Below are 27,056 nucleotides of genomic sequence, written 5' to 3' on the forward strand. Positions count from 1 at the left end.
GTAGCTTTGAGACTTTGTAATATGGGCCATTCTCACTGGGGTTAGATGATATCTCAGGGTATTTTGATGGTGAAGGATGATGAGCATTTTTTCATATGTTTGTTAGTCATTCATCTGTCTTCTTTAGAGAAGGTTCTATTCATCTCTTTTGCCCAGTGATATGTGGGATTGTGGGGCCTTCTTTTGTTGATTAATATGAATTCTCTGTAGATCCTAGTCATCAAGCTGTTGTTCAATTCATAATATGCTAATATTTTTTCCCATTCTGAAGGCTGTCTGTTTGCTTTGGTTTTTGTTTCCTTAGCCATTCAGAAGCTTTTCAGTTTAGGTCCCATTTGTTTATTTTTGTTGTTGTAATAAACCTGTCCAAAGTGTAGTGAACCTGTCTGTTTGCAATTGCCACAGAAGTCTTCTTCATAAAAATCTTTCCCCAGGCCATTATCTTTAAGTGTTTCCCCCACACTTTCTTCAAGGCTTTTTATCATTTCATGCCTTAGATTTAAATCTTTTATCCATATGAATCAATTTTTTTAAGTGGTGAGAGGTGCAGGTTTTGTGTATATAGCATGATTCCAACTATGTCAAAGAAATATTGAGGATGAAGCCCTCAAGGAACTTACCTAATGGTTATTATCACAAGGCAGTAAGATTATGGGCGATGTTAATTTTATTCTGTATGCGTAATGAATTTTCCATATTATTTTATATCTTTGTTTGGTTTCTGTTTAGAGTCTCTGTCCAGTTCTGTCAGAGGGCTGTTAAAGTCCCTGGCTATTATGGTATTGTGGGATATCATATTGCTCCCACCCTTCAAGTCGTTTCAAAAATCTGGGAACATTTTAGTTGGGTGCATAAATATTTAAAATTGAAATGTCTTTTTGTTGTATTGTTCCTTTGACCAATATAGAGTGACCATCTTCGTATTTCTTAACTTTGGTTACTTTAAATATGCTTGTGCCTGATAATAAGATTGCAACCCTCTTTTCTTCTGATTTCCATTTGCTTGTAATACTGTTTTTTATCCCTTAACCCTGAGGTTTGTCTCCTGTGGACAACATATGGATGGCTTGTGGTTTTTTATCCTGCCAGCCATCCTGTGCCTCTTCAGGGGTGAATTCAGTCCATTGATATTTATTGAGAGAATAGATGAGTGTGATGGAGGTCTATTTCTCTTTTTTTGTGGAAGTCCATTGTGTAGTTTTATCCTTTTTGCCATTGTGGAAACTAAGATTTGACCTCTAACTTCTGGGTGTTTACTTTGTTGGTGGTCCATTGTGGTGGTCGCTGTTGAGAATAGGTCTAAGTATTTCCTGTAGAGCTGGTCTTGTTGTGGTGAACTTCCTCAGTGTTTATATATCTGCAAAAGATTTGATTTCTCCATTAATTTTAAAGCTTTGTTTAGCAGGATACAGAATTCTGGGCTGAACATTGTTTTGTTTAAGAATGTTGAAGGTAGATGACCGTTCTCTTCTGGCTTGGAAAGTTTTCATTGAAAAGTCTAATGTCATCATAATGGCTCTGCCTCTGTAGGTCAGTTGGCACTTAGTCCTGGCTGCTTGCAGAATTTTTTCTTTTATCGACACTTTGGACAGGTTCATTACAAAGTGTCTTGGAGATGCTGTGTTTGAGTTGAGATGACCCAGGGTTTGATATCAGTCTGAAGGGAGTGTGTCGTGGTCTTTAGTAAAACTTGGGAAGTTTTCCTTTATGATAGTCTCCAGTAGGCCTTCCATCATTTGTGACAATCTTCTAACCCTTCAGGAATCCCTATTGTTTTTATGTTTGAATGCTTCATGGAGTCTTAGTTCTTTTTTTTTTTTTTTTTTTGTAGAGACAGAGTGTCACCTTATCGCCCTTGGTAGAGTGCCGTGGCCTCACACAGCTCACAGCAACCTCCAACTCCTGGGCTTAAGCGATTCTCTTGCCTCAGCCTCCCGAGTAGCTGGGACTACAGGCGCCCGCCACAATGCCCGGCTGTTTTTTTTTTTTTTTTTTTGGTTATAGTTTGGCCGGGGCCGGGTTTGAACCCACCACCCTCGGTATATGGGGCCGGCGCCCTACCGACTGAGCCACAGGTGCCGCCCAGAGTCTTAGTTCTTTATGTGCCTGTTTTGCTTTCTCTCTCTTCTTTTCTGCCTCTTTATCTGCCTGGGTTAACTTGAAAACTTTATCCCCTAGTTCTGAGGTTCTTTCTTTTCCATGGTCTAACCTATTTTTGATACTTTCTACTGTATCTTTACATTCCTTGATTGTCTGCTTCACTTCCTTAAGCTCTGCCATATCTTTTCTATAGTCTATGTATCTCTTGTCCAACTTTTGGTTCTGTCTTTCCATTTTCTTGTCCATTACTTTTATTTTCTTTAACATCCATATTTTAAATTCACTTTCTGTCAAGTCCATTGGTTCTTTATAGGTGGAGTCTTCTGCAGTAGCTCTCATGGTCCCTTGGGGGAGTTCCTCTGTTTTGATTTTTCATATTGCCTAAATTTTTCTGTTGGTTCCTCCTCATGTGTTCTTTCTTCTTATTCACCTCCTTGTCCTTTTTCTTTCTCACTGCCTCCTTTGCTTCAATTACCTTGCTTATGTCTTCAAGTGGCCTCAGCCTGAGCAAAGCCAAACTTTTCCCTGTGGCCAAAAATACAGGAGTCCTTGCTCTTGATGACAGTATGTTGCAATATTAAGCCAGGAGCCCAAGTGGCGCTGTAGTTTTTTTTTAGAAGATGGAGCACACAGCCAGCAACCTACATGTTTCTTATTCCTAACTTAGTTGCCTTTGGTGATTGCCTAATTGTTTCCTCAGTATTCAGACCCTGTCAGGTTGAGATCTTAAAGCTCAAAAGAATCCTTCAGGGGCAGGTCTTACAGTGCCCCAAGACTCCAGTTCCCATTGGGTGTGGGAGTCCCTCAGCCTGTCCCAAGAGGGAAGTTCTGATCCTGGTAGGCTGAATAAGATGGCCATGCTGTAGGCCCCTACAAAGACCTTCTCATGACCTTCCTGCAATGGCAGCTTCTTAACTGCTGAGACTTTCTCATCATGGCTGCCTTGCTAGCCACCAACCTATGGCAAATCCACTCCAACTGGCATTCAAACTGGTTGCTGTAAACTGTTCGAGTCTGCACACTCTTTGAAGCTTTCTGCTCAATTCATAGCTTCCCCCAGTAAGTGAAAACTCTGGAAAGTCTTCTTCTGATCCTGGACCTCCATGGGCGGCTGGCTCATCCAGCCAGTCCCAATCACCTGTCTAATTCATCAGATTCCCACGGCTCTGAATCATATGCTGTATCTGGCTCACCACCTCCTCACTGTGCTCCCTGAGCTATGACTGTATGTAAAGTCCCTATGCCAGATATGGCTGGGTTCTCTCTTTTTCCCCAGTCATTCTAGGAGAGCTCAGCTGAATGATCCTTATGGTTCCCCATCTTGCTCCACCCTCCTCCTTCTTTTTTCATTTTTGTGATGTTCACTTGGCTTTCAAATGTCACTTCAAGTAGCTCGTGCTCCAGAAAGCCTCGTCTACTATTTTTCCTGGATCACTAATTAATAAATATTAAGTGGCTTTCTTCTGGTTCCTGAAATTTATCCCACCATATATATTTTTGTTGTTCCCTTCTTCCTCTCTTCCTGCCAGATGTAGTTTTAACACCAACCTGAATCTCCATCTCTTAGTATCTTTTCCAGGACAACTAATATTTGTTGAATTGGTTGACAGGGAACAAACAACAAATTTATCTTAGTTGAATGCTGTATTAGTTTCTTATTATTGTACATGAAAATGCTATGTGCTCTGCAGTTGCTCTGAAGTTTTATAATACCTTCGGTATAAATTGAATAAAATAGAGCTTAGATATTATACATAAGTGCTGGACAATTTACCAAAGAAGAAAAAGATTGATAAAAAATTTGTACATAGAGTGTTTTTTTTTGGTGTGTGTGTGTAAGTTTTTTACTTTCATGGTAAATAGGATTTTCCATTATTTCTGATTTATTAAAACTTTCTAATTCTAGGTTGAAAGACAGTGCCTAAGTATTTTAGGAAAATTGGCTAACACTTCATATTTACAAAAACTAATCTTTGCTCCTGTGAAGTATTCTTGACAGCTTGTCAGTAGGCAGAGAAGCCTGAGTAGGTTCCTGAATTACTTTTTAGCCAAAACAAGTTCACCTCAATGAATATTGGTAGTAACTGTGCTCTTCAGTGTCCAATTAGAATGCATGTTTTGGGTCAGTTTAGCATAAATCCGAACTCAGGTATGAGTTCATTTCCTTACATATATATTCTTTATCTCTCAGTACCTCAGCTAAAGGGATGTATGACACTTTTTACTATTTTTCAGTTTTGGAAATTATATCTGAGAAGAGATGATTCATTTTCTCTGTGTTCTAGGGTTTGTTCAGTAACTGCTTAGAGAAATGAGATGTGATCTGAATCTGAAAATGTTGTCAATGGTCTGCTTCTACTTGTGTCCTACTGTAACTTTTTGTTTTTTATGTTCAAATGGTGTTACAACTATATTTATCTAATAGTAGTGCTAGGAATATTAGTATTTATATTTTTCTCTTATATTCAACAGCCTATAAGTAGTAAAACTTACAGTATTAGAATGTCATTGTGTGCATCATTCATTTTAATATTTCTGTAAGTTTTTTCTGTATTTTATATGATACTCCCATTTATTTGTTTTTTGTTTCTTAATATTCCTTTACCATTTTCTAATCTATTTATAGGGCATGGTTCAATAAATATTTATAATTTCATTTGTGTTAAAGTATCCCTAGTCTTAATGTGTTTCCTTTACTAACTAGTTTATTTCACACGTAAATCAAGCATCTGTGTTTATCTCTAAGGTATTTCATCCTTTGTCATGACTGATTTTCAGGGTTGTTTTCTTCCTCTCTAGTTTATCAGCTCATTATTCTTTTATATATTCTCTTATACAGCATTTATATCTCTTTTCTAAGTTATGCTGTTATTCCATATTTAATTTATTTTGTTATATTTAAGTTTATCTAAAAAAAGCTGGTGACCTTGATATACCCTTGGAATTCTTCTCTGAGGAAAATAGTTAAATCTCCATGATTCAAATTATATATGTATATGTTAAGATAAGTTCATATTCACATACAAATCATCTACCTTTGTTACTAGCTTACTGGTGTTTTCTTACATTTGCGTGGGCAGAGAAAAGTATTAACTTTAACTTTAGGTTTAGATCATGAGGATGAATGAGTGAACTATATGAAGGAATTGCAAATTAAATTACATTGATTTGAATGGAGAAAATTTTGTGATATTATTGGGTAATGTCTCCAATGCCAGGAAAAGGTAAGATAGGACATGGATTTAGGTTTTTCTAAAACAACCTGACACTCATAACTCATATTTTAAGATGTCCATTGCATTTGAAGTATATACCTGAAATGGATTTGAACTTAAGTTCTTCAATTATAGTTGTAATGATCACACCATTGTGTTAAAATTTAAGCTTTGATCCAGTAATTCCAAATCTGAGTTGAGCTAAGGAAAGAAAACATTGCTGAACTTGATACACTAAGATATTTGTTGTACTGTAATTAATAGTGGTTAAAAGCTGATGATATCTTAGCTAATTTCATGCACTTTAGTGTTGGCTAAAACATTAATGTTATTTTTCTCTTTTTGATTTGGAGGTATTTTAGCATCCTAAAAGCATGCACAGTTAAGTTTTAGGGCTATTCCAATTTAAAGGTGGAGTGGGATGGTGAACATAGTAGGAGCTAGGAGGCAGAAAAAGATTTAAAGATGATTTAATGAGTTAGCTGTAGCATGGATATGGGTATGAAACATTGACATGTAGCCTTTATTTGCTAGAGATCTGATGATAGAACATAATCTTTTCTTATTTCTGCAGCATCAAGTCATGGGTGGATAAGATGCAAGAAGACCTTGTCACACTGGCAAAAACAGCAAGTGGAGTCACTCAGCTCGCTGATGTGAGTAAAATTCAACAAAGAAAGTTGTTGATCTTTTCTTTAATTTGAATGCAGTTCTATCTTCTAGGAAATTGGATTTCTCTGTTACAAATGGGATGTGATCCACACCCTCACGTGGATCTATTAGAGAAATTCTGAAAGAGACCTGGGTACTCCAACGTTACTATGAATAAGAAATCAGATCCCTAACAATTAATGAAACTTTCTCACCGCACTTTATGGTTTACTTACACACAGCCTTCACTTACATGATTCCACATTGAGTACACTGGTCCCACATTCAAATTGTCAGGTACTTATTACCTTAGGGTATACATTCTTCAGAATATATTTTAGGAGCTTTCATGTAGTGGTGACTACAAGTCTTGTGATGGGTTCTTTTGAATATTTGCAGTGAGAACATATCTTCATTCCTCGAAGGTAGATTTTACCTGTAAAATTATTTGAAAAGTGTTTACAGCCGTATCTAGAGACTAGAGAGGGTCACTGAGATTGATATTAAGGTTTTGGTGCAAGAAAAGGAGTCCATAGAAAAAATGACTTTTTTCTTAACGGGCTGTGAAAGTTACTCCAAAATGCATAAATATTTGCATAGTATCTTCAATAGATTATTTTCCATTTCCACAGGTAAGAGTATTTGCATATATAAATTTCTGTAAGATTAATTAAAAATTCAACGTCATTTTTCTTTTTTTTTTTTTTTTGGCCAGGGTGGGGTTTGAACCCACCACCTCTGGCCTAAAGGGCTGGCGCCCTACTCTTTTGAGCCACAGGCGCCGCCCTTAAACGTCTTTTTTCAAAGGTCTGACTACTTTCATTGCAATATATGTAATATAATAATATAAAAATAGTGTTGCTTTACATTCTCAGTGATGCAGTGAGGCCTTTCTAAAAACGTGATGAGCCAACAAAGTGAAATCATCTAAAAGTTGTTTAAAGTATAATATGTGACTTTTTATCATGCAGATATTTATGTATGAATATTCTCCTCTTGGAGAACCTATAATGTATTGTTACCTTCTGTGTTAATTGAAATTCGTAAGAGAAACCTTAATAAGCACATATTTCAAAAAAACGATACCAGAATCTCCTTAAAAACAATTGTAGATTTTAAACCGAGAATGTGTTGAACAAACCTAAGTGCCTGTGAGAGAAGGGCCATATTTGGGAATGGAAAGCATCCCTCGTGAATACCAACGATTGTATTTACTTCTAGTCAGTATAATATATTCGGCACATAATATGTCCCAGGCAGTGTGCAGGCAGCCAAGGATAGACAAACACAGTTCTCCTCCTCAGACAACTAACACTCTGCTGATCAAAAAACATTGATTCCTGAGGGTGTTAAGATGCCTGAGAGCTATTGTAAGTGGACACTTGGGGATGTGCAATATTTACCTTGGGAAAATGTTAGAATATGAAAGAGTGTGGGATAGTAAGTGAGCCTCTGTGAAACTAAATGGAGTTTGTGGAAGGGCCAGCAAATCATATTTGTTTACATATTATTAAATTACATATTCGTTTACATATTGCATATGTAAACGAAATTAAATTACATATTCGTTTACATATTTGTTTACATATTATTAAATTACATATTCGTTTACATATTATTTAAATTGACTAAGAGTGAAGCTTTTTTTTTCAGTTATGGTGAGGAAAAAAATGAGATATTAAAGATTCTAATTAGATACTACATGACTCTCTTTATTGACAGATTGAGATAAAAAATAAGCTGTTTTGGGAAGCCTCTCCCTCACTTCCTTAGTGCTGCTCTAAACCACCTGCTTGGCCAACCTCGTTGTTAGTTTTGATACTAATAGGTGAAACTTCTTTCGCTGAATCTGCTTTTTACAATAAATTATCAAGCACAAAAATAAAAAATGTCTTGCTGGTTTTCATATGCTTTATGGAGTATAGATTACTAAGAAGAGTCTATCAATGACTTTTTCTGAATTAGGATAACAAAATAGAATGAAAAGGATGAAAGATAATCTCCCTAATTCTGTTTATGAGACACGCACCTCATTATAGTAACAGAAATATTCCAAAGAAAAGAATTATGTGTTTATGTAATTAGGGGGAGGATTTATTACTGGAGGATTTATTACTGGAGGAAAAAAATATATAAGTATTAGGGCACATGAAGGGTGTCATTTTACACAGACAAATGATTCCAAATGCCTCATTCTTTTTGCCTAATAGAAGGTCCATGATGTGGGAAAAGGAATGTATTATTTATTTATTTATTTTGGCTGTGAGAACTCTGAAGCATGACAGAGTTGAGAGCAAATTTTGGGCTGAGATTGGGGGCCTTGGGTGAGAAGTTGAATAAATGGAGGAACTTGGTACCTCCCTGGTTTGAAATTCAATATTGTAGAAATGGAGATTCTTCCAAAATTTCAATATGATTGTTTTTCCTGCCTTCATATGGTACATGTAGCTTTCTTTATGAAGGCCAGAACCTGTTCAGGGAGGCAACATAGGTAGAGTAATGAATGTTTGCAGTTTTATGAAAATTAGCCCAGGGAAAGTGATAATGCTATTGAATAAATTCTGTACCTTGATTATAAATGGGAGATTTTGCCTGCCTATCTGTTGTTAAAGATCAAGAGTAAATAGGCTTCAGTAGGACTGTGGACCCAGATGCATTTGAGTTTTAAGGTGTCTCTTACTGAATTTTTCCATTATCTAATCATTTGGAGAATACATATGTTTATCAATTGCATATGCCATATGCTTATCCACAAAGTAGAGAAATAATTGAGGAAAAATTTGGGGAAAGTAATTTTGACCAAAGTATATTACTTAAACATTAATTTTAATTCAAATTGTTAATGTGTTGTTTGGGATTTGCATCCTCATTTATAAGTGAAATATATTTGTAATTCCCCTTTATAATAATATATAAAAGAATTTGGGGAAAGAAATGATGTATTATAATTTTTATTAGTATACTTAATGTATAAGTGCCTTTTAAAATTTTTAAAAAATTTGGGGAAAGAAATGATGTATTATAATTTTTATTAGTATACTTAATATATAAGAGCCTTTTAAAATTCCATTGAAGAACTGTCTTCTTTTTCCCCATTAATTTAAGCACTGTATTAAGCCTTTTACATGTATGTCTCATTAATCCTTTGGACGACCTTGTGCATTGAGCATCATCATCTTTAATATGCATGAAGAAATTGTTTGCAAGGTTAAAATTTTGTTCTGGGTTACACAACTACTAAATTGGATGCAACTTTGAACTATGAAACACATTTTTGTATATATGTTAACATTTTGCATTTTTATATCCACACTTGTATTTTGAAAAAGTAAGCAGTTACCCAATTAGGTACAAGCTTGGTTTATCTGGTTACGCTACTGTTCTTTCCATAAAAGATATAAATTAGAAGAAGGCAAAGCTCTGCCACCAATTATCTACTCATGAATATTTTCATTTGAATTTCTTTAAAAAAGAAAAGAGTGGAAGAAAGTTCCAAGATGTAAATTTACATGCATAATTTAAGACCACCCATCTTTGTTGGTGTGCATAGAAATGGTTTTGTGTGTATATACATTGAAATAATTGCTAAGAGTGGTACAGAAAGTAAAATTTCCCTAATTTCGTCTTCAGGTTTTTCTAAATGAAGAAAACACACATAGTATTTTTTATAGAATATTATTGTATATCCCTTTAAAACCATTTTAAAAGTATTATACCTCAGCTTCACCAATTGTTAGCTTTGAGATATAGCCAAGATATTTAATCTCATGGAGTTTTTGGGATTGATAATATCCATAGAAAATATTTATAGATATGTAATCAGAATTGAACAAATATCATTTATTTGTTGTCTTACTTGGGGGCAGTATATTGAATTAGTTGTGGTACAGGCTGAGACAAAGAGAAAAGGCAGTTACATATTTTTTTCTTGCATGGGAGTCCATAGGTAAGCAGTCTAGGGATGGTGGGGCAGTTCTGCCGTTCTTAGCATGTGGCTTTCAATCCAGAGTCTAAGATGATTCTTCCAGTTGGTATTATTTCTTAGGCATCAAGTAAATTGGGGGTGTCCAACCGTTTTTTCCCCCTCTGATGCACATTGGAAGAATAAGAATTGTCTTGGGCCACATAGTAAATACACAAACACTATGATATGTGATACCACAGATAAGCAAAAATAGTCCTCACAATATCAGGATGTGGCCTGTGGACTGAGGTTGGACACCCCAAAGGGAAAGAGATTAGTCAATTAAGGGTAAGGCATTTTTGACTAGAAAGGAGTCAGAGAAAGTGGGATCTGTCTGTATCTAAGCATGCATGTGCCAACTTAAAATTCTGTTACATATACCAAGGGTGGCGGGTTCAAACCCAGCCCCAGTCAAACCACAACAAAAAAATAGCTGGGCGTTGTGGCAGGTGCCTGTAGTCCCAGCTACTTGGGAGGCTGAGGAAAGAGAATCACCTAAGCCCGGAAGTTGGAGGTTGCTGTGAGCTGAGATGCCACAGCACTCTAGAGAGGGTGACAAAGTGAGACTCTGTCTCTACAAAAAAAAAAAAAAATTCTGTTACAATGGTAGTGGGCGGAACAAATATTAGAGGATGATTAGCAGTCTTCCACTGATTTATATCTGTTACTTGAATACTATACTTATAAAAGCTGTATCTAAAAATGTATCAAAGATATATTAACATAGAATAGAGGCTATATTTATACATTTTAAACATTTATAGACCAGTAAAAACAGAAAAAATCCCCAGGTGTTGAAAAAGATATATTTAATTTTAATCTGAATTATAGCATATTTTCAAGTATCTTTTATTATATTTATTTATTTATTTAATGTTTTTTTTTTTTTGAGAAGGAGTCTCACTTTATCGCCCTTGGTAGAGTGTTGTGGTGTCACAGCTCACAGCCAACCTCCGGCTGTTGTGCTTAGGCAATTCTCTTGCCTCAGCCTCCTGAATAGCTGGGACTACAGGCGCCTGCCACAATGCCCGGCTATTTTTTTGTTGCAGTTTGGCTGGGGCCGGGTTCGAACCCACCACCCTTGGTATATAGGGCCGGCACTCTACCCACTAGCTACAGGTGCCGCCCCTTTTATTATTTTTAAACTCTCAAGTGTGCATGTGTATGCATGCCCTCACATGCAAATATATCGTTAGCTACAGGAAAGGCTGGTTATCACGTATTTGTGAATAGATAACATTTTTTACATTAAAGTGTTCTTAATATTCTTGAAAACAAAGTTTCTAAGTTCATAGAATATTTACTTGTGGCCATTTTTACACTTAATTTTTTTTCCTTTTTTTGAGACAGTCTCAAGCTGTCACCCTGGGTAGAGTGCCCTAGTGTCATAGGTCACAGCAACCTCTAACTCTTGGGCTCAAGTGATCCTCCGGCCTCAGTTTTTCTATTTTTAGTAGAGATAGGATCTTGCTTTTGCTCAGGCTGGTCCACTCATGAGCTCAAGCTATCTACCCATCTTGGCCTCCCAGAGTGCAAGGAATACAGGCACAAGCCACCACGTACACTTAATTTGTTAATAAAAAATTTCATTCTCAAGATACACACCTAAATTTTGACCAACGTCGAAATTGTCAGGTGTTTTAAATTAATGGGTTCTTTAGTGAGAATTTGCTTCATGAAACAATTATATATAAATTAATGAATAGAAAAAACTGTCATTTCTATTTTTACATTTCTGAACATACAAAGTGTAATGTTAAAGGAAACAGAACTTGGTAAATGTGTCAGAAAGTTTTAGTCACTACATTTGATTAGACCTGCCAAGGGACAGCGATTTTCAACAATGTAAGCAAGTTAGGAGATTTGTGATCTCTTCTGTGTACTATTTTCTTCACCTTTCCTGTAAGGGGGCCTTCTTTTACAGCCCCCCCCTTTTTTTTTGGGCCGGGGCTGGGTTTGAACCTGCCACCTCCCGCATATGGGACCGGTGCCCTACTCCTTGAGCCACAGGCGCCGCCCTACAGCCCCCTTCTTATTATAATAAGAAGGATTTGATAGTAGTCATTTACAGTTGATCATTTAACTCTGTAGCAATTCTTTTATATCCAAACACATCTGGTATTAAGAAGCAAGCATGAAGATACTATATTTTGAAAGAAGTAAAATTTCTCCTCGTTCCAAATGGTCATATTTTTCCAGTAGGCAACAGGTGGTGATGGGGCTCAACAGGACCTGGGCAGCTGTATAAGGCAAGTGAGGTGTGCCTAAGACACAAAATTTTAAGGAGGCACTGGCTCTGAAGCTCATAAACTTGTAAAAGTTCAGAGTAAGTGAGCACCTCCTTAAATTTTGTGTCTTTGGTGCCTCATTGGCTCATGTTGTCTATTCCTCCTGGAGCCCAGAAACAGTAAAGCCTTACTTGCTCCATCTGTTCAAATTGCCATCGCCAGAGGCCTAGGTCGCTGCACCCTTTGGTCCTCACCTAGGTCTCCCTGCATTTTCTTCTCACTCCTTTCTTTTAATTCCAGCTTTTCCAATGGTTTGAAAGACTTCCTGAGTCACATCGTGTGTATATAATGTTCGTTTTGAACTATATTATTTGAGACTGCTCCACATATTCCTTCTGCCATTATTCTAATGTTTTGTGTGTCTACTGACAATAAAACGTGTTGGGGGAATCCACACTTTCGGTCAACAGCACTTACTGTATTTCTCCAGTTATCTAAGAAAGTTGAAATGACGCATGTCACTTTGTTGTTACAAAGCTGTCTTCTTAAATGCAAACTGAATTTCTAAAATTTTAGGCTACAATATGCAGATAGGAAAGTGTGTGGATTATTTTTTTTCCGTCAGTTTTTTATTTTTATTTTTTGGAGACCGTCTCACTCTGTCACCCTGGGTAGAGTGCTGTGGCATCATAGCTCAAAGAAGGATTTGATAGTAGTCATTTACATTTGATCATTTAACTCTGTAGTAAGAACAAACCTCAAACTCTTGGGCTTGAGCAATTTTCTTGCCTCAGCCTCTCAAGTAACTAGGACTACAAGTGTGTGCCACTACGCCTGGCTAGTTTTTTTATTTTTAGTAGAGATGGGATCTTTCTCTTGCTCAGGCTGGTTTTGAACTCCTGAGCTTAAGCAATCCACCTGCGTTGGCCTCCCAGAATGCTAGGATTACAGAAATGAGCCACAGCGCCTTGCATGGAGGTTTATTTTTGAAGGTAGAATCATTCTACAATGGTGCCATTAGTCACATTATGAGTCACATTATGATTTCATAAGTTAATGTTATGTCAGAATCAATACCTTTACATTTCAGTACAATTCTCAAAGATGCAAATATGAAATATGTTTAAATATTGAGCATGAAATCCAATACTCTTAAGCGAATATTTACAGAAGTATTTTGAGTGAAGAATGTCTTTTCTTTTTTTATATTCTTTTCTATTCCTTTGCAAAATAGCATTGTTTTCTTTCATAAGAAAATTTTTATAGAAAACTTGGAAAACATGAAGTATAAAGAAAAAAATAAAATCAAGCAATCTCACAAATTGACTAATATTAATATATCCTTATAGTCTTTGAATAGATAATTACATTTTAATAAAATTAGAATCATACTATATAAAATCTTTAACCATTTTATACTTATTGATATATATTCACTTTTGCATAATTTTTCATTTATCATTATATCTTAAACATAGTATTTATTGGCTGTACATCAGCCCATCATGTCCATCAATCATAATTTATTTAACTTTATGATTGGACTTTTAGGTTATTTCCAAATTTTCACTATACGACACGCTTGCCCATAAATCTCAGATTACTTCCTTAGTAATAAATTCCTAGAAGTTCTTTTTTTTTTTTTTTTTTTTTCTGAGACAGGATCTTGGCTTTGTTGCCATGGCTAGAGTGCAGTGGCATCATCATCATCATAGGTCACTGCAAACTCAAACTCCTGGGCTCAAGTGATCCTCTAGCCTCATGCAACTCAACCTCACTTCTTTGGCCTTCTACTTAATTCTCCAAGAAATTAGAGAACCACAGGGGTTCTTTTTGTCATTGCTGTCATTTGGCAACTTCCTTTACTGGCGTTGTAGCTCCTGTCCCACAGCTCTCCTCTCAACCCCGACCCCTGCCATCCTCAGGTAATTTCAACTTATTTTGTTTTTTGAGACAGTCTCACTCTGTCACCCTGGTGTCATCATAGCTCACAACAATTTCTAACTGTTGGACCCAAGTGATCCTCTGACCTCAGCCTTCTGAGTAGCTGGTACTATAGGGATCTGCAAAGATGTTGGGCTAGTTTTTCTATTTTTAGTAGAGACAAGAGTCTTGCTCTTGCTTAGGCTGGTCTGGAACTCCCTAGTTGACAATCCACCTGCCTCAGCCTCCCAGAGTGCTAGGATTACAGGGCTCAGCCACCACACCGGGTCCAACTTCTATTTAAATTAAGTATTCAGGAGGCATCAGAGCCGAGCCCAGGCCAAGCACAGCTGCAGTCACGCCTCCTTCTGTGCCGCTTCTCTATTGCTCCCGACCTCTTCGTTGGCTCCTGGAGTCTCCTGCTACCTTCCTCTTCCCTCAAAGGAGTGCTTCTGGGCAGGTTCCCCCCACCAGAGATGTCTGGAGTCCTTTCTCCCCATCTCTCCACAAGTGGTTGCAAAATGATGTCTCTACTCCACCATGTTACTCCACCTCCATAAATGTTTCTTCATTGCCAACTCAAACTGGTGCTTTCCTTTGGTACTGAGGCCATACCATTTTATGTAAATAGAATATTCATCTTCTGGAGGTAAAGTGTTTAATATATTAATATATTTATCAAAGAAGATACTTTTAAAAGCAGAACATAATTAATCATTAGTGATTTTGACTATGGAATAAGCAAGATGCAACAGACCATAGCAAGGAATTACGAATCTTTTAGTCTTGGGTGTGCTGCAAATTCTATGAGGTTAGAATTCCCTTTACCTCCTTATCCAGTGAGATCAGTAACAACACTTCCCCTTCTACACAGAATGGTCGTAAGAATAAAAAGTATTATAAAAGGACATGTGAAAATAATCACATCTCGAAAAAGTTACATGCTTGCTTTCTTTAATAAATCTTGAAAAAGTTACATGCTTGCTTTCTTTAATAAATCTTGAAGAAGTTACATGCTTTCTTACTTTTAATAAGGTAGTTATTATCTCACATTTTTATTTCATTGAGTTACCTTCCTTTTCTCAACAATGAAATATTTTGACTAAATCAGTCACCATAACTGTTTAGACCATCCTCTTGGATATTTTTTTGTCCTAAGTAGAAAGAAATCTCTTTTGACTTCAGAATGTGCTACCATCAAGAGTACAGAGAAATGGATTCCCTTAACCATTACCTGTCCCCCCACTACCTCACTGGAGACTTTAAAGTAAGAAGCTTTTTGTTTTGTTAAAAAAAAAGTGGCTAATTACATTTATTTTCCAACATACAGAGTAAACATTAAGGAGATTTCCAATTTTAGGGTGACTTTTAATATTTTATTATAGGTACTAAAATGTTTTCTTTCATCTTAGCATTCTATTCTAGTATTAATCATTAATTAGCATTCTCTTAAGTTATGCTGGTACTTGAAGGATAAATTTATAATTTATTATTTCTCTAAATATATATTTAGTGCAGTGTTTTTCAGCCAGGGGCAACTTTGTGCCCCAGAAAACATTTGGCAATGCTTGGAAATAATTGTAATTATCATAACTCAGGACATGGGGGTTGCTGCTTGCATCTACTGAGCACAGAGGCCAGCAAGGCTGCTAAACATTCGACAGTGCATGAAACATCCCTTTAGCCAACAAAGAAGAATCATCTAGTAAAAAATGTTAGTCAGTAGTGCTAAGGTTGAAAAACTGCTCAAGAAGGGCATAAGAATTTGAGGCAGGAATTTGTGTATGAAATTCTTTAAATGAATATAAATTTGTAACATCGTATATCAGCATAGGTAGGTAGCAGTTTTTTTTTTTTATTAAATCATAGCTGTGTACATTAATACAAACATGGGGTACAATGTGCTGGTTTTATATACAATTTGAAATATTTTCATTGAACTGTTTAACATGGCCTTCCTGGCATTTTCTTAGTTAATGTGTTAAGACATTTATATTCTACATTTACTAAGTTTCACATATACCATTGTAAGATGCACTGCAGGTGTAATCCCACCAATCACCCTCCGTCTGCCCACCTCCCTCCTCCCTCCCCTCCCTTTCCCCCTTCCCCCTATTCTTAGGTTATAACTGGGTTATAGCTTTCATGTGAAAGCCATAAATTAGTTTCACAGTAGGGCTGAGTACATTGGATACTTTTTCTTCCATTCTTCAGATACTTTGCTAAGAAGAATATTTTCCAGCTCCATCCAGGTAAACATAAAAGAGGTAAAGTCTCCATCTTTCTTTAAGGTTGCATAATATTCCATGGTATACATGTACCACAATTTATTAATCCATTCGTGGGTCGATGGGCACTTGGGCTTCTTCCATGACTTAGCAATTATGAATTGGGCTGCGATAAACATTCTGGTACAAATATCATTGTTATAATGTGATTTTTGGTCTTCTGGATATATACCTAGTAGAGGAATTATAGGATCGAATGGCAGATCTATTTTTAGATCTCTAAGTATTCTCCAAACATCTTTCCAAAAGGACCGTATTCGTTTGCATTCCAACAGCAATGTAGAAGTGTTCCCTTTTCTCCACATCTATGCCAACATATCTCGTTTTGGGATTTTGTGATGTGGGCTAATCTTACTGTAGTTAGATGATATCTCAAAGTAGTTTTGATTTGCATTTCTCTGATGATTAAGGATGATGAGGATTTTTCCATATGTCTGTAGGCCGTGCACCTGTCCCTTCAGAAAAGTTTCTCTTCAAGTCCCTTGCCCAGCCTGAGATGGGATCACCACTTGTTCTTTTCTTGCTAATATGTTTGAGTTCGCTGTGGATTCTGGTTATTAAACCTTTGTCGGAGACATAACCTGCAAATATCTTCTCCCATTCTGAGGGCTGTCTGCTTGCTTTACTCACTATGTTCTTGGCTGTGCAGAAGATTTTTAGTTTGATCAGGTCCCAGTAGTGTATTTTTGATGCTGCTTCAATTGCCTGGGGTGTCCTCCTCATAAAATATTCACCCAGGCCGATTCCTTGAAGAGTTTTCCCTGCACTTTCTTCTAGTATTTTTATAGTTTCATGTCCTAAGTTTAAATCTTTAATCGAGTGAGAATCTATCTTAGTTAAAGGTGAAAGGTGTGGGTCCAGTTTCAGTCTTCTACAGGTTGCCAGCCAGTTCACCCAGCACCATTTGTTAAATAGGGAATCTTTTCCCCACTGATTGTTTTTAATTGGCTTGTTAATGACCCAATAACAGTAAATAGCTGGGTTCATCTCTTGGTTCTCTATTCTGTTCCAGACAAATATCTCTCTGTTTTTGTGCCAGTACCATGCTGTTTTGATCACTATCGATTTATAGTATAGTCTGAGGTCTGGTAGCATGATTCCTCCTGCTTTGTTTTTATTTCTGAGTAATGTCTTGGCTACTCAAGGTTTTCTCTGATTCCATATAAAATGGAAGAAAAGATGATCAAGGGTATCCATATAGAGTCAGAAGAGATCAAACTTTCACTCTTCACAGATGATATGATTGCATATTTGGAAAATACCAGGGATTCTACTATAAAACTTTTAGAAGTGATCAAGGAATATAGCAGTGTCTCAGGTTACAAAATTAATACTCAAAAATCTGTAGCCTTTATATATACCAACAATAGCCAAGCTGCAAAAAGTCAAGGACTCTACTCCATTCACAGTAATGCCAAAGAAGATGAAATATTTGGGAGTTTACCTGATAAAGGATGTGAAAGAGCTCTATAAAGAGAACCATGAAACTCTAAGAAAAGAAATAGCTAAAGATGTTAACAAATGGAAAAACATACCCTGCTCATGGCTGGGAAGAATCAACATTGTCAAAATGTCTATACTACCCAAAGCAATATACAATCTTAATGCAATCCCTATTAAAGCAGTTTTGTTTTAGAAAAAACATTTGTTAATAAGGTATGACAGTTAGAGACAAATTTAACTGGGCTGCTTTTTAAACTTATTTTGTTGGCAGTGAAATGAGTTTAGGTCATTTGGGGTTAGAGACATTAAACAGGCAGCTCACTCAGCCTATGGTGAATTATTTTTTAATTTAGTTTTAATAGAATCTATTATGATCTTTTCCACTTCTGATTGCACATGAGTTTTCAAGTCAAAATCATACTCAATTCACAATTCATATGCAGCTTTAGACATGGAAAGGGAGAGAGGCAAGATTAATAAATTATCCTTGGAATTAAAAAACAACAACAAAACTCCCCCAAATAGATAGCTTCTATTAGATACAACTTAACATTTTCCTTGTTTTGAATCTGTATTCTTAAAGATGACCTTATGATTTACCTTGTATGTCAAATGTCTCTACCCTAAAAATTCAATTTTTTTGTTATTGTTTTTCATACTCTCTTTAGCCTTTTGTTATAATTTAGTTCCTCTTCTCCAGAAATAATCTGTATTTTTGGATAAATACAATCACTATTCTTATGTATAGTATGGAAAAAAAAGTTAGAGGCATACTTATGGTTGCAGTTTGTTCTTTTCCTTCTTGTATCCTCACTGTATTGCTTGGAAGTGTCGCCATCATGTTCTCATTATTAGAAACTAGGGCAAGTAGTAGTGTATACAGTGGAAGGTTCACCAGTTTTCACTTCATTCTTCCTAAATATTCCTTCCGAAACATAATGTCCCATTTGAAATGTGACACAATTCCAGCTAAGAAGCTGTATCCTATCAAATAGAAAGAATAGAATAGCTAGGGAAAGTCTTGAGTTTATTTGAATGCCAGTTAGATGTAGTTATCATTAGAAAAGTATGCACTATAAATTTGAGAATATGGTCTTCTGCACCTGTGTCTTATGAAATAATTGAGAATATGACTAAATTATGTATTTTTATGTGTATGCACATATAGAATGGTATGTGTGTCTATATATGTTCAGATGGGGTTTATAGTAAACAAACATAGTTTCAATGTTTATGTACTCATTGCTGTGATGGCTACTAGAAGTTCTGAGCTATATATTACTAGTCTATAATAGCTTAGTGTTAACTACAGAATAAAGTATAAACCAATATCCTAACTTTTCAGTTGACTGCAGAATAAAGTACAAACCAATATCCTGATGTTTTTGTAGTCCTCCATAATCATGCCTCAATCTGCCTTTTAATCCTTGTTTTCTAATAATTCCGTGTGTTACATGCCTTCTTTCTTTCATCCCTTATTGAAGAACCTGCTTCCTCCAAAGTGTGGCTGTAATCCCAGGCTGGGGACTCTCACAGCCCATGTGGTTTTACTTTCTCATGAATTCTGACAACATAAACTCCTGTATTTCCTCATTTAATATTCTTCTTCATATTGATGATTACCTCATTTTGTCTATTTATTATTGACATTTAATTATTGTTTAGCTATTGTATATAGTCTGGTATGAAACTGCATAGCCCCTTGTTATTTTTTAGGTTTGAAATATATATCGATTTTAAAACACAGAGAGAAAGGCCATGAAGGCTACGTTGAACAGTTTGATGAGAATATTTCAGATTGTATATGAAACCAGCACATTGTACCCCTTGATTGCACTAATGTACACAGCTATGATTTAACAATAAAAATAAATAAATAAATTAATTAATTAATTAAAAAAGAGGAGAATTAGGAAATTATAGTTACCTGTATTATTACTGTTTATATTTTAGTGTAGAAAATAATATGATCATACCAAATATTCCAATGGTACAACTTTGAGCACACATGTGCAAAGGTTAAAATAGCATATTTTATGATGTTTGCCAGCAAGAAGAAGATAGCTGTTGTTTCCCTTCCAAAAAAACAAACAAACACAGAGAAGATGTTGTTGTAAGTCAGCATTCGCATTCCAGCAAAGCCTGACACAGTAAGTGGTATCAGTATCTGTTCTCTAATTTATACAATCAACATTTATTGTGCCAGGCACTGTACAATGTGCTGGGCATGTACCAGTGAACAAAACAGACAAAAATCTTTGTCCTCTTGAAACTCACATTGTGGTTAATGGAAATAGAAAATACATAATAACCATGATATTTACAAATATTACACATGTTAGGTGATTGCATATGCTTAAGAGTAGTAAAATAGAAATCTCAAGTCATAAAAATGTCAAAGGTAATATTCTATGTCCAAAAGCTACACTATAGGGGAAAGAAAAAAAAGGGCTATAATTTACTTAAAATGAAGACACAGAGAATCAAATGTGATTTTTAAAATGACAGCAATGCAATGCCATCCTTCCTATGAAATGAATACTTACAGCTTCATAAATTTACACAAAGTATATTAAATTAATATATGTTAGCAACTGGTGTTTGCACTTCTTACCCAGCTGTACTAAACACAACTGATGATATTCTCAAGAGTACTAAAGAGAAAGATGTTTTTAAAAACTCGACTCCTTTAAGAGACTGTATCATTCACTATTTTAACCAAAAGGAAGTAAGGGAGAGGTTGAAGGATCCGGAGTTAATGAAAAATTACTATATAATTTTTATGGTAAAATTTATTTTTTACAACTCAAGCTAATTTTCATAGGAGAAAAGTAGGTTTGTCTTTGTTGTTGATAACATACATTCTAATACAGTTCAAATCTAGAGTGACGAGTCCTCTTTATCTTATATGAATGAATCTTCACATATCTCAACATCTCTCCGTGTTGGTCAGCTTAGATGAAGATGAGGCTTAATGATAAATCAAAAAGAAAGATTTTATAATGTTTTTGAATCATTTTAGAGTTTCTTTAGTTACGGGAACTTTGATTCTTGAAAGTGACCTGGAAAAACAATCTGTTATTCTTTTGTGTTAATATATCTTTTAGAAACAAGACATTCTCAGTTGCTAGGGAACAAGTAGTTCAAAAGCCCAAAGAACATTTAATAAAGGGGAATAAAAACCTAACCCACAGACAAAGCATCCCACGTTGCAAAATTCAACTAAAATTCAGTGAAATTGATTTTGTGGGCATCTGAACCAGTTGAGGTGACAATGAATCTCTTTTCCTGCCTGCATTAGTATTGAAGATACGTGAATTTACTCCTCTTTCCTATAAATACAGTGAAATTGTTATGATGGTGGGAGATACAACACTTCCTTTTAATCCAATCTCTCATTATTATGAGGTGGGATCACATTCAGGTATCTAATTTATCTGGTCTTTGTTCAGTATATGCATATCCATTTTGATATTTCTAGCTTTTCTGTGTAGACCTTCTTCGCGGAACTTCACACAATCACGAAGGTAATAATGGATGTCCTTGAACTAATTTCATTATTTCCTAAAGTCTGACGGAAGTTGTGCATTTCTTACAATAGAGCTTTAGAACATTATTAAGATCTTAGTAATGAATGAAATGAAAGTATAAAGTAATAATAAATACTGTTAATCATAACTTTCAAACATGGAGTTGTATTAGGATTTTTATTTTTGGTAACAGTGAGTCAGTCAGTTTATTGTAGAAGTACTCATAAAAAAATCTAGCAAATTTAAGGGAACTGAGGAGCCTAAGTTTCCCCGAGAACTCAAAGAATTTAGAATGTAGTTTGGTCAAGGAAAGGGCTGGCAATTCAGAGCTTCCGAGGCTTGTTGTTATTGTTGACTATAAGGTGGGAGCTATTCTTAACTAACTCATTGTGTTACTCTTCTACTGCTACTGTGATAAATTGCCATAACCTTATTGGCTTAAAGCAATTCAGATTTATTATCTTATAATTTTGTAGGTCACAGATCCTTTCTTTGGCTCCTTGCGTCTTTCCTCCTTCTTCAAAGCCAGCATTGTTGGGCTGAATTTTTCTCATGCTAATTCCATCTGCAAACTTCATTCTCTTTGGCTGTATAACAATATATTCACAGGTTCTGAGGATTAGGAGGAGGATATCTTTGGGAGGCTATTATTCTGTGTATCCTAATCACCTCTTCTGTTGATTGGTAGCTCTGAGTACTGTTTTCCTCCCACTAATCTTTTCATTTCTACTTATCTTTAAGCTCTTGATTTATGCTCTGTCCAATTCACTTCCAATGTGAGAGAATATGGTTCAATTTGTTATTACTTTTACTGATCTTTGATACCTGGTTCCTCTCAAGCTATGGCCTCCGATGTTAGCTGCTTTCCATGGCTTGTACGTCTGATGTAAGTCCCCACACAATTAGTTAGGGGCCAAGGCCATACGAGGGAGTATTACCAGCTGTGTGTGTGGGAGCTCCTACGGCTTCTGTGTCATCAGGGACCTTCAAAGGGAAAACTTGCCTCAGAAAGATGGCCGTGGATGTGGCAGAAATATTGATTTGTTATCTAGGACAAGTTTCCTGGAAAGGAAGTAAACATACAGGTATTAGGGGAAGGGCTTGCCAAAATTTATATATTTAAGATTTAATATGCAGAAATTTGACTTTTCTTGTTTGGTTGTGTTTGCTTGTTTGTTTTTTAAGGAGCTAAACTTGTTCCTAAACTGCCATTCTTTGTTTCAGGAGAAAGAAAAAATTAACTTCACAATTTGAAGATCAGCCTGTTTTAGTTCAAAACAAACCTCTAGTGGTCTTATTAAAGATTTAGTAAATTTTGAGTTTCAACTTTGAATACTCCCTAATGTCCTTGACTTTGCGTCTTGGTGTGTGCATGTAAGAGGAAACTTAGCTGACAAGGTGTCCGGTGTATTTTGTGTGTCTCTTGTTCTCTTGACGTAGAGAGCTTGGCCAATCTTCAGCCTGCTGGAGCCCCGCAGTGCTCTGGGTGGTTCTTTATTTACCATTACCCTTCAGCTGGACCTCTGCTTCCCACAGTCATCTCTCAACATTTGTCTTGAGACATACTGGTCTTAAATTCTCAGTTCCTTTCTTCCTTATCCAAGGGAACTTTCCTATATTGCCACAGTCTACTGAAGCAAGGGTGGCCTTGGGAGGCTCTCTTTGCCTAAGTGTGTCACAAAACCATTCACCTTCTGCTGCTTTGGGCAGTCATTTGCTCTTTCATAATGAAATGGGATTCAGATGTTCTTTAGATATTCTAAAACCTGAATCCCATTTTCTCATGAGTATAGTCAATTAAGTGTATTTTTTACATTTCTTAAAGTGAATACATAATATAGTAAATGTGAAACATCTAAAAGGGGTATATAGTAACTGCCTAAAACTGATTGTTAATCAATTTGTGGTATATGTACACCATGGAATATTATGCAGCCTTAAAGAAAGATGGAGACTTTACCTCTTTCATGTTTACATGGGTGGAGCTGGAACATATTCTTCTTAGTAAAGTATCTCAAGAATGGAAGAAAAAGTATCCAATGTACTCAGCCCTACTATGACTTTCACATGAAAGCTGTAACTCAGTTGTAACCTAAGAATACGGGGAAGAGGGAAAAGGAGGGGAGGGAGGGGCAGGATGGGTGGAGGGAGGGTGATTGGTGGGATTACACCTGCGGTGCATCTTACAAGGGTACATGTGAAACTTAGTAAATGTAGAATGTAAATGTCTTAACACAATAACTAAGAAAATGCCAGGAAGGCTATGTTAACCAGTGTGATGAAAATATGTCAAATGGTCTATAGAAACCAGTGTATGGTGCCCCATGGTCGCATTAATGTACACAGCTATGATTTAATAAAAAAACTGATTATTAATAGTAATCCAAGTTATCCACAACTTGGAAGCATATTTAGTTTTTAGTATTTCTGGGGTGTCCACGTTATTCCATTGGATAATTCCATGGTCTAAGACTGAGTATTATGGTTTCCAAAACATTTCATTAGGAATTTTGTTAAGCAATTATATCAATGAGTGGTATCATTTTTTGAGTATTACATTTTATGTTTATTTTTATAGTAGCTTTATAATTTTTAAAATTTCAGAATATTAGGAGGTACATGTGTTTGTGTTTTGTTTACATACTTTAACTTTTACACAAATTGAGTCAAAGTTATGAGCGCGTTCCCCACTCAGACAGTGTGCACCATACCCAATGGGTGTGAATTTACTCATCTCCTCCTCCCTCCTCTCCCCCAGCTTGATTTTCATTGAGATTTACTTACATATGTGCAATTAAGTGTTTATAGATCAGTTACCGTCTGGTATTGCGTACATGTGGTTGTTTCCCCATTCCTGTGGTGTTTCACTTAGAACAGTCATCTCTCGTTCCATCTAGGTTGTCACAAAAGATACTAGATCATTATTTGTCTTTAAGGCTGAGCAGCACTCTATAGTATGCATAGACCATGCTTTATTAGTCCATGCAGGTGAGGTTATTTTTAAATGCATTGTTTTGAAGATTATCTTGGAACTATGGATTTAATTAGAGAAAAGAGTCTTAGGACATAGATTATCTTAACATAATTAACATATTTTGTTAGAACGAGGAGACTTAGGACATACATTAGGGTTTTCCTACTTAATTTGCTCAATGAAGTAGGTAGGAAACTGTAATCTACGTTGTAATCACAGTGAAATTTGCTTTTCAAATGTAACTGTGAAAGAATATTAAAAACACTTAAGGTTCTAAGAAAAAAAAAGTCTGAGAGGCAACAAGTATTCTTTTGGTTAAGACTTGTGTCAGGACAGCTGGAGGAGAACTTGACCGGTAAAAATATTAAAATGTATTCGCTTATCATTTAGGATGAAAAATATCCTCTGTTAAAGTCTTTCAACATGCTGCATTCTTTCTAGTAGGGTAAACAAAGGCCAAAATTGCACAGCATTTGCAATTGTTGACTTGATTTGAATGGAGCTCTGTATGCTGCCAAAAACTCATATTATTTCCACCATGCTGTTTTTTCTTCAGGAAAGAAATTGGATAAGGTGGAAAGCATATAATTATTTATAAGAAAAAAAAAACTAGGTGTAGGAAAAGATACTCTAGGCTGTGTTTTAATGTTACTACATTAATGTACTAAGTATTATAGAAATGTGGCTTATTTTAAGGGTGAAAAGAGTTAGAAATATAAGTACTTATGGAAATTTATCATGGAGTCTTAAAAGTCCATGTGAAACATTCTACCTTGAAAATCATCTACTAAAGAGAGTATCAAGAGCCTTTGTAATAGCTCTCTTAATAACAAAGAGCATTGTATTGTTTAGAACAAGAGCAAAGCAAGTTCTCTGCTTATATAATTTTATTTTATTTTTATTCCCTAAGGAAACATTATAATTGTGGTTTTATGTATAAAATAATATAGCTGGATATTTGCACTTGGGTGTTAGACTTAAGCTTCCTTGACTTTATTTAAAATTTGAGTTATATCCTGTTTTTATTTCTTAAGTATTTAAAAATTGTCCTAAAAATTTGAGAGGACCTTATTTGTTGAGTGAATATGCATATGCTTTGAAATTCTTTCTTCTGATTTATAAACTATTCTTTAAAGTTCCTACCCACATGTGTGGCTTATGTAGGTAATGACTTAATAAATGACATTACCTGCAGCACATACTTTGAATTACAGATTGTACATCTGAACTAATCACTACCAACTATGAACCCTGTTATATTTCTGATACAATAGGAAGGAAGTTAGGCTTCATAGACAAATGAATGAGGTATTAATGATACAAAGCACAACTGCATGTCACATCATTTAGCTCTATTGGTTTTCCTGCAAAGAACTAACTATCCTGGATCAATTAAGGTGATGTTGAGGTTTATCTGTTTGCACCCCCAATCAATTAATCTATGTTCCTGAATCTCATCTTAGTCTGAAATGAAAGAGAAAGATTTGCATTGGATGAAGTTCTTCATGACTGACATGGGTCTTTAAATCAGGACTCAATAACCTACTTCTCAGCAGAAAGCATAAGCACTTGAGTAATAAGCAGGAATCCTGGATGAAACTAAATGTAGGCATTTTGTTGCAGTTTGGCCGGGGCTGGGTTTGAACCCACCACCCTCGGTATATGGGCCCAGTGCCCTACTCACTGAGCCACAGGCGCTGCCCAATGTAGGGATTTTATATATCACAAAATTAATGTGCCTTGAAAGGTTTGAATGAGAATCAATGAGGTTAACGTTCAAATAAGCAGAACCTCATAATTTAAATAACTCAGTTGATTTTAGGAGTAACAATTTAACTTAAATCTCTTAAAATAGTAATTTTAATCTCTTTAAAAAATTATAAAAGTAATACCCTTTTTAATAAATGTTAGTGTATGTGTTTGTGTCTATTTGAAGTTAGTGTTCACTAGTAGCATCTGTGCTCAGCTGGGACTTGGCTATAGAACCGGTTGGTAGTAAAGCAGGTTGCTGGAGTTTTGCCAGAAAAAAAGCAGGGTTGAACTGGTTCCTGTATGTGCCTAGATTCAAGTCTCTTAAGACAGTAAAAACCTGCCAGGTCCTGGCTTTCAAAGATGGTTTAGTCATGCATGTTCACCCCATCTGTTGGATGCATAAGGGATTTCCTTCTCAGTTACAACCTCCAGCCACAAACACTGCCACTGTTTCTCCCACCCACCCTTGCTGTAATTCTTCCTTTCCTTCTGGGAGTGTGCAGGCTGTGTACGCCAGGTGCAGCGGATGCCGCTCTAGGGCAATCCTTCCATAGACATTGAGGTGAACCAGAAAGGTGGACTAATTTTTCTGTTGCTACCTGGCTTAATTGCATGATCGTTTGATTTAGTGATTAAAAAAAAACTTAGTTCTGTTACAAAAAATGAATACACCATTACCATTTGAACTAAAAATTTAAAGTAGCTCTGTATGACCTTGAACTCCTGTTTATGTGTGAGCTATGTCTGAAGATCCTTATGTTACCTAGGAAAAACTTTGCTTGGAAAAACCCCTGTTTCAAACCTCAAACTGCACAAACCAGCCACTGTAGTACAAGGATGTTTTACAGGTGGTTAGCATGAACTTTATTTTGGCCACTGGTGGTCTTGTAGCCAATGTATAATTCTATATATATTTTTGATGTACCCAAACTCCAAAAAGAACAAGATAAAGAAAGAAAAGGGTGACCTTTCTAACCAGTGCTTTATA

At 35.9% G+C, this 27,056-nt stretch overlaps 1 protein-coding gene across 3 annotated transcripts in view; it reads left to right on the top strand.

Moving 5' to 3' along the window:
- Nucleotides 1-27,056, top strand: part of CACNA2D1 (calcium voltage-gated channel auxiliary subunit alpha2delta 1) — a 537,856-nt gene that overhangs the window by 90,868 nt on the left and 419,932 nt on the right. For all 3 annotated transcript variants that reach the window (XM_053553458.1, XM_053553462.1, XM_053553459.1), the window contains exon 2: nt 5,890-5,971. In XM_053553458.1, the coding sequence (XP_053409433.1) occupies nt 5,890-5,971 (82 nt within the window). The remainder of the gene's footprint in view (nt 1-5,889; nt 5,972-27,056) is intronic.

The sequence above is a fragment of the Nycticebus coucang genome, chromosome 11 (genome assembly GCF_027406575.1).
Source record: "Nycticebus coucang isolate mNycCou1 chromosome 11, mNycCou1.pri, whole genome shotgun sequence".
Lineage (NCBI taxonomy): Eukaryota > Metazoa > Chordata > Mammalia > Primates > Lorisidae > Nycticebus > Nycticebus coucang.